The 14,678-nt window shown below is 39.1% G+C and overlaps 1 protein-coding gene across 3 annotated transcripts in view; it reads right to left on the minus strand.

Moving 5' to 3' along the window:
* MOV10L1 (Mov10 like RNA helicase 1) overlaps positions 1 to 11,656 on the minus strand; it is a 31,294-nt gene extending 19,638 nt beyond the window's left edge. Inside the window, exons 1-9 of one of the 3 annotated variants that reach the window (XM_074539999.1) lie at positions 11,441 to 11,656; positions 10,146 to 10,330; positions 7,973 to 8,129; positions 7,455 to 7,567; positions 6,416 to 6,606; positions 4,237 to 4,377; positions 3,139 to 3,365; positions 2,812 to 3,007; positions 180 to 374 (exon numbers count right to left, since the gene is read on the minus strand). In XM_074539999.1, coding sequence (XP_074396100.1) covers positions 180 to 374; positions 2,812 to 3,007; positions 3,139 to 3,365; positions 4,237 to 4,377; positions 6,416 to 6,606; positions 7,455 to 7,567; positions 7,973 to 8,129; positions 10,146 to 10,330; positions 11,441 to 11,519 — 1,484 coding nt within the window. In that variant the 5' untranslated portion in view covers positions 11,520 to 11,656. The remainder of the gene's footprint in view (positions 1 to 179; positions 375 to 2,811; positions 3,008 to 3,138; positions 3,366 to 4,236; positions 4,378 to 6,415; positions 6,607 to 7,454; positions 7,568 to 7,972; positions 8,130 to 10,145; positions 10,331 to 11,440) is intronic. The other 2 variants (XM_074539998.1, XM_026790368.2) reach the window with 2 other exon arrangements.
* Positions 11,657 to 14,678: the final 3,022 nt, after the last annotated feature.

The raw sequence follows: 14,678 nt of genomic DNA on the forward strand, positions 1-14,678 counted from the left end.
AACCTCTTCTATCAGAAATGTCCACAACCATCTTGTTTACAACATATACATGCATATGTAAAACCATGTAGAGATTCTCCCAGTTTCACATTTTCTTTCTCAGCATTACAGAACAGATATAACAATACCAAACAGAGCAGTGTTAGGTAAGTATTATTTTATACTCAAAGTGACAGTACCTTTTTTGTTTAGGGGCAGCCACTGTTGTCTTCCTTAGCTGAGAATCTGGAATACTTTTAGGCTTTCCTGGAGAATAAGGTTGTACAGGTGCTAGAAGTAATTCTTCTTCATTTGTTACAGTGGCTTCAATATAGCGGCCAACAGTAAAATCAGAAAAGCCAAGCAGCAGGAGCTCTTTACTGTATCCATGAATCCTTCAAGTAAACAGAAATTATCTTCTTAAAACCAACATGGTCACACTTTATTTTCCCCAGCCATGAAATACATTCTCATTTCAGTTACATATGAGAATTGCTAATTTAGGGTAATTCCTCAACGCTCCCTACCTCAAGTTCAATCCAGGTATCCCAAAAAATTAAAAAAACCCACCCACCCCACTCAGCCAAAAAATACCAACTCAAAATCCCAGCAAAAATCTCAACCCCACAATTTCATCAAAATCTTGGGTAAAATGCAAAATCCCTCCACTCAACCTACTAGGGCATAGAATTAATATTTCTGTTACAAGGAACATCTTGGAATTACTGCTACTGCAAAAGAAGAGCCAAACAGGTCCAACAGAGGAAGCTGAAGCAAATCCCTTCACTGTCTGCAGTAACTGCTCTGCAGCACCTTGTGAAAGGCTACTCAGAACTGAACCCTAACTTAAACACATGAATGGAGAAAGCAGGAAAAATCCTCTAATTCTGGAAAACATACTTTATATGTGCAAGTGTTGCTTGGGCAGTGACACATGGGAAAAAACAGGAGGTTTGTTCAGACTGGTTTCTACAAAACCTAAGCACTTGTACAGTGCAATTCCCTAACTACATGGTCCAACACTGCTACCAAGTGCCAGAAACAAATGCATCCCTGAAGAATTCCAGCTTACCTTCTCTTTGGCAGGAAAACCACTTTTGCCAACTAAGACTATCTGCTCAGGTTAAAACTATATCCTCGTTTTCTCTGATATAAAAACTCAAAACAGACACCAAACTGTCCAAATTTATGGTCTACATTTGTAGTCTCTATGGCCTCTTAAGTGGCCAGCAAACCCTTGTTAACTTCATGCTGCAGCCTCCCATGAAGCTTTGTGTGGCTTATTCTGTATTCTTAGAAGACTCTAAGACTTTGTGTCTTTTATGGATTTACAGTGAAATATAAATCATTCTTTCTACATCTCTATCCCCATGAAGGCAAGCCATGCCTGCAGCTCTATTCTTCAAACTAGAGCTAAATCATCCTCCTAAGAAATTTTTTACCCTTTACTTCACTATTTAAAAATGAGAAGTAGTGTGAATATTATTGCAGTATTACTTCAATGAATGAAACCTTGTTTTCCTCTGTCCAATTATTCCTTTACCATCCTAGGATTCAATGGCTGTGGAACACAAAGTCTGTGGAGCTACAGTTGGAAGTGAGGGAAAGTTACACAAATGTAATACTCCTACTTGAATGCAGGAGCTCCCACAAAGCCACTTTCTATTCTTAACTGAATGAAGAAAGTATTTTGTACAGCTGAGTATTTTTTGTTTTTCAGGGGTTTTCTAAGATTTGCAAACCACTTCCTCTGTGAATTACACCTTCAGTGAAGAAAGCTTTTTCTTTTCTATTTCAGCATACATAACTTGAATTTCCCATCACAGAACAGGAAAACTTGAGATCAGGGCATGTAGCAATATGAGATACTAAAGACTAGAAGAAATGCATCAGACATAACAGAGGAAATTTGCATTAGCTCTAGTGCTCATGGAGCAATGGATTTACTACTAAGAATATATCCATCTGCAGGTATTATCCTCACCTCACTGTGTCATTTTAGAGATGTAACCTACTCCCACTCTTATTGTTTCATTAGCTACTACAATTTTATTTCAATAAAAAATCAGAATCAAGCAGTGAAATGGTAACTACTTCCAAGGTCACAGATTTCCAGATGATTTGCTAACATGTATTGGCTTACTTTACACTACACCATGTTTTGACTGTGGTAGAGTTAATTTTCTTCACAGTAGCTGGTATGGGGCTCTGCTTGGATCTGTGCTGAAGAGTGTTGATAGCATAGGGATGTTTCTACAGTGTTGAAAAAGGCTTGCACAGAGTCAAGGCCTCTTCCCCTTCTCATATTGTCCCACCAGTGAGGAGTCCAGGGGTGCACAAGGAGTTGGAAGGGGACACAGGCAGGACAGCTGACACCAACTGCTCCAAGGGATATTGCACATCATAGGGCATCATGCTCAGTACATAAAGCTGGGGGAAGGAAGAAGGGAGGACATTCTGAGTGACAGCATTTGTCTTCCCAAGTCACCATCATGTGTGATGGAGCCCTGCTGTGCTGGGGATGGCTGAACACCTGTCTGCCCATGGAAGTCAATGTACTCCTTGTTTTATTTTGCTTCTGATAGTGGCTTTTGCTTTACCTTATCAATTCTCTTTATATCAACCTATGAGTTTTCTCACTTTTACTCGTCCCATCGTCCCTGCTGTCCCACAGGAAGGAGTGAGCGAGCGGCTGAATGGGGATCAGCTGCCAGCTGGGGTTAAAGCACAACATGCCAAGAAGAGAACTGTGCTCAGAAACAGAACTGTTAAGTCTATTTTCACTACTTCCTGGCATTGTATTGGTTAGAAATAATGGAAAGAAATACTTACACAGCTGTGCATATAATCACTATGGATATTTTTTCACCTGGTGCTATCACAATTTCTGGAGTAATATTGCTGTGCTTAGTTGGTTGCTCCACATGGTCTTTATGCTCACTTTCTCCATTTTGCATATTTTCATCTTTCACCAAGGAATTGTTTTCCTTTGTCCTTGATAAATTTGTATCTTGAAAATTAATTCCTTCTGGAGTAAATGTATAACAATAAACTTTGTTATCACAGTTTCTATTGCTAACATAGGCAAATCTTCTCAAACAAACCTACTGGTCTCCTGAGGAGCTAACATTCAGCACTCAAACACTCATTTCACTGTACCTGGAATGACTCCATTCTTCATAATGGATGTATGCTTCAATGACTCACATGCTGTTCCTTCACTGTTGTTAAATGAATTAATTGCAGCTTTTGAGAGGTTTTCTTGATTTATTGGAAAAGATGGACTGTTTTCACAGTTTTGAGGAATCTCAATACTGAATTGCTTGTCTTTCACCCATCCAGCTAATCTGCAGCTGATTAAGGACTGTGGTATGCTCCCTTTATTCCTAGAAGTAGTTATTTGATTAGTTACATAATTAAGTGCAGGGTGAATGTTCTTGAGAAGTTTATTTCTACCTGAAGTCAAGTACAATTGTCTGCAGCAGGTTGGTTCCCCTTATTTCATAACTGCTATCAGAAAGAAATTGCACTGCTGCTTCCAGCTAATGAGGACAAGAACCTCTGCTTTATGTTAATATTTCTAGGTCACATCAACTACCACATAAAGCATATACAAAAACCATGTGTAATATAAACAATGGGAGCTTAAAGTTCATCATTGGGTAACCAACTCTTAGGAAAGAACACAGAATAACAAAGAATGGATATGCAGGTTTGTCTTCATTGCCTTGAGGCCCAGATGTGAAAAAAAACCCACACACAAACAACCCCAATCAACCAACCCCCCAAAAACCCCCACCACCAAAACAAAATCCTCCCAAGGATGCACCAAATAGTTCTTCAGCATCCAAGTTCACAAAAAAAGAAAAAAAAAAAATCTGTTCTGCTTTTAATACACAAATATGCAACAGTCCTCTTGTTCTAAGATTTTGAAGATGGCAGAGTATCTGCAGCTTAAGTTAAACACACAAGTAAAAGCTTTTGCTTCAATCATTGCTCTAGGAAGGATTTTACTAGGATTGAAAAGAGATACAGAACTGGAGAGTCTCAAAACACTGTCTGCAAGATAAATGCTCAATATCAAAAAGGCTATCCTACAGACATTAAATTCAGTGTAAATTTAATTCCATAGTATCTGGAGGTTACTTAAATAACACAAACCACAAGGCTCAACTAGAAGAGACTTCTGAATGTAAAACAGGTTAACAGATAGAGTGAGAGAAATAAAGAAATCTTCAAACAATCAGAAAGGCTTACTCTATCCAGACCATCATTCTTTTAGATTCCCCCAGCTTCAGAGTTCCAAAGTCAGTCATTCTTGATACTTTCAACTCTCCTTTGTCTCTCATTATGTCTTCATAAGGTTCATCCACATTACCTTCATTAGAGTGAGACTGTCTGCAAAAATAATTTTAAGTAGCAGTTTTTAAACACTAATAGCCTCAGGAAATATTTTTGACTCAGCACAAGTTTAGGAAACTATATGAAGGCACAGTCACAATATTTCAAAACAAGCAGGTGAGATAGTTCATTTTTTTTCTCAGCCATTTATACTTCCAAGAAAATTAGATTAAGTAATTTAAGCAGCAACAAGTCTTTTGTCAGCAGCACAGTAAACCAGCATAAAACTTTGGATGCAAGACTAAAATGATTGGAGGAGTTAACAAATCCCTGCTAAAGAACTAAATCAAATGGTGAGTGAAGGAATTTCATTTTCATGGCTCTCTTTGGGAGCTGAACAAAGACACAACAAAGAGCAGCTCCTTAGCAAAAGTCATGATTAGCACTGCAGCTAAGAGCTCAAATGACTAGACTGGAAGTGTTTCACCCTATGCACTTGTGTCTTCTGCTTACTGTTCCTATCTGAAATCAACAAGCTGAGGACAAAACTAACAAACAGTTGAAAACCAAAGATTACCCTTGAAAACTTTTATTACACACAACTAATGAAAAAGGCCTATGAAACCAGGCATGTGCTCTTTCCTGTCTGAAACACTGAGCACAGGTCTAAACTCTTGGTGTCTTTTACCTGCAAAACAAATTTCCACATAGTTCGTATTCTGTAATTAAGAAACTATTAATTTAGATAAAGTGGCATGGAAATAACTTAGAAATATTTTAATAATCTCATTAATATGTACATACCCTCATTAATCCTGAGTTATCTGACATACTGAAGCAGAAAATGAGTGCAGCTGCTTTTCATTAGCTGCATCAATTTACTAGTCAAGCCCACTAGATGTCTCCCACTGCAGCCTAAGCTGCAGTTTTTGAGATGGTAGATGTACACTAAATCTGAGAAATCAACCCTAAGGTGTAATTTTGTAACTTGGCTTCGGTAATAATTTTCTATATAAAATCCATCATTAAAAATAGGTGCAACTGACAAAAACAAATTGTGAACAATTTCTAGTGTTTTGCAAAATCATGTAAACACTTCAAGTTTCATTTAGGTGCAACTTACTATATCTTTTATCTCTAGAGAAAACAAAACAGCTTATATCATTCTTTGTAGATCCTTTGAAGACATACATATGGCCATATGACCTTGGCTAAATTTCTTAGACATCTCCCAAAGATGATGTCTGAAAGAGATCAGATGTCTTTTTGCTCTCCTTGGACTTTCCAACTGACAATTAATTTTTGGCCAGCAGAGTTAGACTATGTAATCCTGCCAAGACCTCAGCATGGAAAGTGACTTTACAGTTAAAATATCAATTTATTCAGGGGGTAACTTTGTGTTTCACAGTACAGACACTTAAACTCCAAAGTCAAATTCCAGATCTTTGCTGAGGTCTGTTATTGACCTGTTGCCATTTTATTTTTGTGTAGTTATTTTCCCTAAGTTTTGCTTCTTCTCCATACTGAGGATCACCTACTTTTTTCAACCTCTTCTGCAGTGCATCCAAATCCTCCTCATACCACATTTAACATCTAAAGGCCCTGCAGAACTTCTCAGATCAATACTTGCAGGTTGAATTAATCCATTATTTAGACCATGAAACTTTTCCTTTTAGGACAGATATCTGAACAATCACTGTAACTTGAGACAAATAGATTAAAGAAACATGTATTTTAGATGAATTTTGCTGTGATTTGTTTTCAAACAGTGAAGTCCCTACTAGAGGAGCACAATGAACTTGGCATTTTACTAACATACATAAAATACTCCTTTCCTGCCTAGCAATATCCCTGAGAGCAGCTGCTACTTGCTTTGCCTCTCTAGTAGCACTCATGTTCCCACCTTCTGGAAGGAGATAAAAACCCAAACAAGGGCCAAACCATCTCATGCTCTGATTTTACCAATGGTCTATTATGCCTTCTAGTCACCTAGGGAAATAGTCACAGTATTTCTTGCTGAACAGATGCAATAAAATGTAAAGTGCATAACTACACCAGGTCTCTAACTGCTATAAAGAGAACAAAGTAATGTTACCCATCCTGGCTGACTGGCACCAAGCAGAGAGCTCTCCAAATGTAACAGGACTGGCTGCTCTCCACCACAATCGTGTTCACTAGATCATGTCTCCGAGGTAGGTAGCCGTCAGGAAGTCTCAGTGAATCCAAAGTGAAAAATATACTGTCATCTATTGTCCCAGCTCTTCCACAGATGCTGGAAATGCGAACCTGTAATAGTTTGTATTCACTGTTACTTGACATTATCTGTTCAATACACATGATATTATCACATGATATTAATACACTTGATATTATCTTTTTAACACACATACTATTTTTCACCTGAAGCAGCCCTTCTAGCATCAACAAAAATGCATTCTGAAATTTCAGTTATTCATAGGAGATAAACACAGAGCCCTAACCCAGAATCACTGTGCCTGCTTTCAGATTTAGAAGAGTAAAGAAACACAAGTACTTCACATAAGCATTAAGTTCCACTGAAGTGCATGCTACAACATGCACTAGAATTAACCATGATACCTCTCTTGTGACATGGCAACTTAACTAATTTACACTTCCATACTAGCAGTAATGAAACAATTTTTTCCCTATGCTTGATGTGCAAATATTCAATATATAGAGTTAAGACAAAGACAATAAACCATAAACCTAGTATAGCATATGCATTACTAGAGCAAACAAATGTTTTCATTAAAATAAAAAGAAGGGACTGTGGTTGTTTTTAAGCTGAAACACTTGAATAAATTAAACTTAATAAATTCCCAATCATTACACATCCTCATTATACCTAATAGCAAGAATTCAAATCAGCAATTCATAATAGGTAAGTCAGTTACTCTTTCTGTTCAATAATGAAAGTTATGTTTGCATTTTCAAAATTATTATTTTTTACAAAATTATTTTACACACATTCTCTAAATGGATGAATTAATACATTTAATCTTTTAATTAAAGATGTGTTATAGAAGATCTACCAATATTTGTAACTGAAACCAATTTGAAACCTCACTTCACCCAGGATTCCGACTGCCAAAAACAATGTGCAGAACACTTACCTTGTTTACTTGTTTATACCTCAAAGGCCTTACAGCAACTGCTTCAGTCTTCCACGTTGTCGAGTTAATATAGTATTTTGCTTGTACCCAGTCACCTTCACAAGGTTTGAAATCTATACAAAACAGAACATTTCTCAAGGTTAATTACTATTGATACCATTTACACTACTCCCCTACAGAATTAGTGCAAGTTAAATAAAAGCCAGAACAATGCATTATTCAGACCCACTGAGCCCAGAGTTTCCTTTGCTGTCCTTTGCTTTGCAGGTTGTGGCAAACCACATAGGAGATGCAAGTTGAAAAATCCACCTGCTAACATGTAACTTATGCTTAAATGCAGGCTGTGCTCAGTGAGAATGCACTGGCAGCTTTCTCCATCCATGCCTGGCTGTTTCACTGTGTTTCACTGCATATTCCATTAGAAATTATTTGGGATGACAACTGCAAGTTTGTCAGAAGGTATTTCTATTGTATACACAAAATTATTAAGAAAGAGGAAACAAGAAGTTCCTACACACCTTCCCAGACGTTTTGCATTGCGAAGTATGTATTCTGATTAATATAGCCACCATCCACAGAGAGAGAGGTAATATTGCCAATTAATGTTTTCTGATTTAGTTCAGAGGCATCACAAGTAGGACTGGACTCTTCTTGGGTACTCTGGATGGTGTCTACCTATTAATACAAAAATAACTCAAACATTTAAACAGTTGACACTTAGAATTAAATACATATTCCTACAATAAATATAAAAAATTTCAATTGCTAATGGAGACAAATCTTCTTACTACACAATTACTTACTATAGCTGTTACTTTTTGGACAGAAAAAGAGTAAATAATAAACAGTAACTTCTCTTTTGAAGAGAAACTTTAAAACTTCTCTTTAAAAGAGCGATGTATGTTCCAGTGCTGACAACTGCTATAATTACATGCTGATTTTTCAAAACTTTCTCATACCTCCCTTGCTCTAGGTCTACTTAAGATTTTTCAATTGACAGGAACACCATATCCAGCAATCTGTCTGTACAAAACTGGAAGTAGAAAATGACTATTTCAGAAAGCAAAAAATATGTTTTCAAGATGGTATTTATAAACACTCCATGTATTTATATAGAGACCGACCCAGTCACTTTTTAGAAATTTGATTAAGAAAACCCCTAGAGCAGCTTCTAACAGACTCTTCATATCACCACCTCAGATATAAGTTTACTGAAGTCTGATCCAATCTGAAGCATACTATCATACTAAATTTTATGATTTATTTTGTTGAACATAATGCTTACCATTTGCAATAGTAATGAATAGTGTAAGTCTATGCATACTTCTGAGGTTTGTAAACACTAGTTGACTATAAATAGCTATTTTGTTTTTAGCCAATACTGCTTTATTGCATTAAAAGAGTTACTATTACATAATACTTGACAACATGAAAAGTTACTGTAAAAAAATTAAACAAAAATCTATACTTTGTTCCAGTCGACAGACATATCTTCCCATTCACTAGGAAGATCTAAGAATATCAAACTTTCTCCAAAGTTTGCCTTTTATGGCTTCATTCGGATAGAACATGAATAAGCAAACTGTTCCTCAGAAGATTAGTAAATTGACACTTCATGCAAACTACACATGCACTTACACTTGAAAGTAATTCGTAGACCTAAAGAAATGTTTTTAAGACATGATAACACCTTAAAACTCCCACCATACATTTTCTTTTGATACTTCTCAATTTTTCTCTACCAATAAAACTAAAGTTCTTTCTCATACTGGGTTAAAAAGGCCTTCCTACTACCACTGGTAGCAGCCTGCTTTTAAAGCCTGCTACAAACCTATAATCATTCCATGCAGAGTTTAATTAGGACTGGACCTCAAATAAACTGAAATCCAAAGTTTGGAGCCAGGATCTTTCCAAACAGCAGCTGAAACAGCATATTGAGCAGAGAGCTGACCATGCTCTTCCTAAAAGCAAGTAACATAAACCCACTGACACCACCAAAGTCTGAACTGCACCTTCCAGATTCTGCCCCAAACTGCATTGGCAGTGTCCAGGCTCCAGAGCTTCTGTCTGCAACAGAGGAGTACCTTTTAGATCACTTAAAACCCCAAGCTAAGTGGTAATATCTCAACTATTTGGAAGATGGTACTGGTACTCAAGTATCTTTTTGTAGAGTAGTTATTAATTTTGCTTGTTAGGAAGCTAAATTTTCTCCTCTAACTAGGGGTTTGAAAAGGGACTTAATTCACTACCATGAAAAACAACTACAATTCAAATACTGTTGTCTGTTTTTATCAAATGTTCAGAGTATCTCAAGTTTGTGCCACTATATGAAAAGTAAGGCAATACATCACAAAGTACAGAATGGTTTATGTTTTTATTTATGTTTTTGGAAAAGTTATACAGATCTGGAGTAGCTATGACTAAAATTTTGATCCTATAATCTCAAGTAATAGCTTCTTATTCACTACATCTACACCTGTATTCAGAGAATCAGAATTAAACATAGTTTGAAAGGCAATGGAATGAAATAATAAAATGACCCACAAACCCCAGCTTATCCCCTCTAGGTGAACAGCTTGCAATTTCTCCTATTTTGTAGAATTTGTAAGGCTAAAACTATAGTGACTTCCAAAACAAAGCCTCAAGATAGTCATGGAGAAAGTGAGACTACTATTTATCTTCACCTCTTACCCTGACAGCCTTCAGGCCACCTGATGTTTTATCCTCTTCCACAGTGGCAATAACTTCTTGTCCAACAGCCAGCAACATGTTCTTTGTAACAACATCCTTTGTGAAGACTATTGTGTCATCTATCATCCCATAATCATGGCAAAGTCTTGTCACTACTCCTTGTACTGTTTTCAATGCTTTTTCATCTGCATCAAAAGGAAAAGTGTTGACATAAACCCAAATCACTTGTTTATGGAACTATGCAAAAAGTTATGAAGGCTGTTAAAAGGGACATCCATTCTGTCAAAAGGCCAAATGAAAATAGCAACAGCTGCCAACTAATTATTTTCTCAATTAAGTCTTGAATCTTATGGCAATTTATTGTTTCAACCAATTAAGAAAGCTAGTTAAACACAAACATTTTGAAAACAACATGCTTTAAGCTCTATTTAAATATATAAATTAATAGAATATCCCACACTGAAAGAGACCCATAAGGATCAACGGGGTCTAACTCTCTGCTCCTCACAGGACTACCTAAAACTAAACAATATGACTCAGCGCATCATCCAGATGCCCCTTAACTTTGACAGACTTGGTGCCTTTCCTGGGAAGCCTGTTCCAGTGACTACCACCCTCCCAGTGAGGAGCCTTTTCCCACTGTCCAATTTAAACTTCCCCTGATGCAGTTTCCTTCCATGTCCTGGTGTCCTGCCACTGGTACTCCACGATAGGAGGCCAGCATCCCTCCCGAAGGTGTGGGCTGTGCTGAGGTCTCACCTCAGCTTTCCTTCCTCCAAGCCGAGTGTCCTCAGCTGCTCCTCCTCAGTCACACCCCCGAAACCTTTCACCGTCTTGCCCAGCCTCCACTAGACTCACTATAATGGTTTGATGTAGGTCTTGTATTGAGGCCTCTGAAAGTGCACAGAGGATTGTGAGGCTGTCCCAGTGCAGAACACAGCAGACAATCCTCCCTCACGCACCAAGGATGCAGTGCCTGATGCACCCCAGCAGGACATGGCCGGCCCCCAAGGCTGCCCGGGCACTGCTCCCACTCCTCACTCCATACTCTCAGCAGCAACAGGAACCTGTCCTACCCAGGAAAGGGCAAAAAAAGTACTTCCGGGAAAACTTCCACATGCTCTGGAGTCAAAATGATGCCTTATCATCTCAAGGATGCCATATCATCTCACTCTCCTCCTTACATCCCTTCCTAAGGAAGCAGGGCTGTACTCAGCTCCAGGCACGTGGGGGACGAGCACGCCTCACGGCTCAGAAACTGCACCACAAACCCACAACAGGCCCGAAATTCCTACCAGAGGTCGCCCCTCTCTCATCTTCACTATCTGCGCGTCTCCAGAAGTAGGAGACCACCTTAGAAAGGAGAGAGAGCATCCCGGAGCGCCTCAGCGAGGAGCCGGAGCCCCAGGACGGCCTCAGAACCCGCACTGCGTGCACAGCCGGGACGAGACGTCTCCCTGCGGCCGCCTCGAGGCCGCGCTGCTGCCGCGGCCAATGGCGACGCTCGCTCCGGGTCACGCGGCAGCGCCACGCGCCTCGGGGGCGCCCGCGGGCCCGCGCAGGGGCGGCCCCGGCGCCGGGAAGGGCCCTCGAGGCTCCGGGCTGCTCTCAGAGAGCGGCCGGGGCGGGGCCGCCCTGTCCCGGGTCTGCCCTCTGCAGGTGCTCAGCAGGCTGCGCTTGAGGGCGCGGGAAAGGTGCAGTCGCACGAGGCTACCACGAAGAGCTTAAAGGAATAGGGTGTGTGCAGCTTGTTGCTTGCTGGTGGTGCTGTCTGAAATTGTGTTCGCAGTGTATGGCAGCGTTCCTGGGATGGGACGCCCGAAGCAGGGAGAACCCACGGACCGGCTGTGACTTCCCCTGGGCTGAGCTCTCCGTGGCTCTGGGAATACGCCGGGCACGGAGTCCCTCCAGTCTGGTGAAACACTGGGCTTGGGAGAGTATGCATGTGGAACATTGGTGGATTGTGATGGTTTCAGTAGCAGCCAGTTTCAAAATGATAGAATAAACTCTAGAACATGGTAAACTTGCCAAACAGGGGGAAAAAGGTGGTTTTGACTTGATATCATTAATAAAGGAGCTGCTGTAGTGCCGGAGGAAATACGATATTACAGACTTGTTTACTATCTCTGTAGTTCTAGAGAACTATCTCTGTAGTTCTAGAGTTACTGTCTCTCTAGTTCTGTGCTTACTATCCATCTGTGCTTACTATCTGTGTAGTTACCATCTCTGTATTTTTTTACCAGTTGTGAAAAATGCATTTATTTTATGATTGGCTTTTCACAAATATTAAAATGAATATTATATGTGTTGTGTCAGAAAGTAGTTCTGTATTAATTTTCTTAAGTACTGTGTTAAATATAGTTTTAGGTTATGAAAATTGTTAAAATAGAAACTATGCTATGTAAGATGCTTTGTTTAAAAGAAAGGACTTGCAGCGAGATAGCAGCCACAGGACACCTAAATCTTGCAGAGAAAAAGAATTTATTGCCTTCTTATCAGAAGAAACTAACTTCTTCCCGCCTCAAAGGCACTGTTAGGATTATGAGGAAGAAGTTGATGAAGACCAGATGGAATCCTGTGTTTGAATGGAATTTATGCATCATGTATGAAGTGTGTGAATATGCATCGGGCTATTGTTCTTAAGGGTTAAACCTTTGTTAACGAGTGTCCTTTTTCGGGCTCGTGATGCCCAGAAAAAGGTACCCAGATGTCCGTAGCTCTTTGTTTTTGTTGTCTCATATTGTCTTATTTCAGTTTGTCCAAATTGTTATTACTCTCATTGTGTTATTATTTTTTAACCATTTTATTAATATTAAACTTTAAAAAATTTTAAAAACAAGTGAGTGGCATTTTTCACACCAGTTCTCTTCACAAAGTGCAGTTCAGATATCTTGTATAAGGCCTCTTTGCATTTTGTTCAACAAATGCTGTTTCACAAAGCAAAGTTTTTTGAGTTGATGAGCTCAGCATCCAAGTAGTTTAAATAGGAGCTGCCATATAAAGCTGTTCCAGGAGATGCTTTCAGGAGGTTGAGCAGAGCAGTGTGTAATTTTTTATAGAAACCACAAAATACACTGCCTAAGTTGTGTGACTAAAGCAGCAGTTGTCTTTGGCAACTTTTTAGGTTCTGGCTGTATGGTTCGCTCAGCCTTATTTAGGAAAAGAAGGGCTAGGAATGCATTTCAGATGGTTTAACACTGTTACAGAGTTCTGTACAGTTCCTAGAGCAGAATAAATTCTGGTTGCCAGTAACTGCACACAGGTTCCAGTGTCTCATTCTGAAGTAACTCCAATGATGCCATTGGAAGGAGAAATGTGAGTGTCTGTAGTCAGTGCTGGTTTTAGAAAAGTGCTGAGAGAGCGTTGGCCTCTTTTGGATACATTGATTTAAAGAATTTTAACTACTGTTTTCTTTCACTGAGTTTCCAGTGGGAGTGCTGATGGGGGACTGTTAGCTGGCATAAGTGTGGTGGATGAAGAGATTGTGTTTCTGGAAAAGATGGTGGTTTACATGAAGGACTAAATCCAAAGTATTATACTGGCGGAGCAAATGTTATTCTAGGGGAGCAAAGCATCAGTTTGAAGCTATTTATCTACATTTTAATCTTGGTTCGGTACATGCCCCAGGACATGAGCTAGGAAACATGGACTGAGGAAACAGCTTCAGAGAAACAAAACAGGTTAAAGATCTGGCTTTAAAAGAGGTGAAAATACTCAACAAGGAATACAGGTAATGAACTAAAGTAGCATAATTAAATATTGTGTGAAAAACCACAGAAGTGTAGTGCAGCTGTTAACTCATCAGAAAATGGAAAAGTTGGTCAGGATGCTAAATGTAAACTTCACCAGAGCTTCAGGTGTGGTGTTCATTTAGATTTTGGAATGTGTGTGTGAATCTTCATTCAGGGCTAAGGAACGTGGCCCAGGACAGAATGCTTTTTCCTTAGTCCTTGGTAGCAAAACTAGGACTCTGATAGGTTTATGTACCTTTTTGTCACACTATCCCTTGGCACTTGAGTTATAACTGGTAATCTGGTTTTTATCTTTTGTCATTACTGTGGGGGATGCTCACATTGCACACAGCCTGTGGCAAATGACCAAGTATCTGCTATAGCTGCTTCAGGCAGCTGCATTTATTCAGTGGTCAGTCCTGTGGTGGAAGTATGATGTTATTCATAGCTGCTCATTATTTGATTTAATTGTCATCCCTTGACATCTTTTGGCCTAATTTAAAATTAAAACTCTTAATTTGTAAATCCTTTTCAGAAGCTTCTCATGTTGTGTTCCAGTTGTTATACTTGCTGCAGTCCTTGTGTAAAATTCCTATGCATTCTTTAGAATTAGGAGGAATCTCTTTGTACACCACATTTGTACCTTATCTAGTATTAGAAGGTCTTAGTCAACGACTTGGGTTCTGATCTTGCACAAAAAAGAGACTTTTTCTGCAATCAGGAACATGAGATGAAGGGAACCTAAAATAAAGGCCTCAGAAAATTTTTAGAGTAGAAACTGAACTTTGAAGTTTAAGTGTTT

Source organism: Zonotrichia albicollis, chromosome 4 (genome assembly GCF_047830755.1).
Source record: "Zonotrichia albicollis isolate bZonAlb1 chromosome 4, bZonAlb1.hap1, whole genome shotgun sequence".
NCBI classification, from domain to species: domain Eukaryota; kingdom Metazoa; phylum Chordata; class Aves; order Passeriformes; family Passerellidae; genus Zonotrichia; species Zonotrichia albicollis.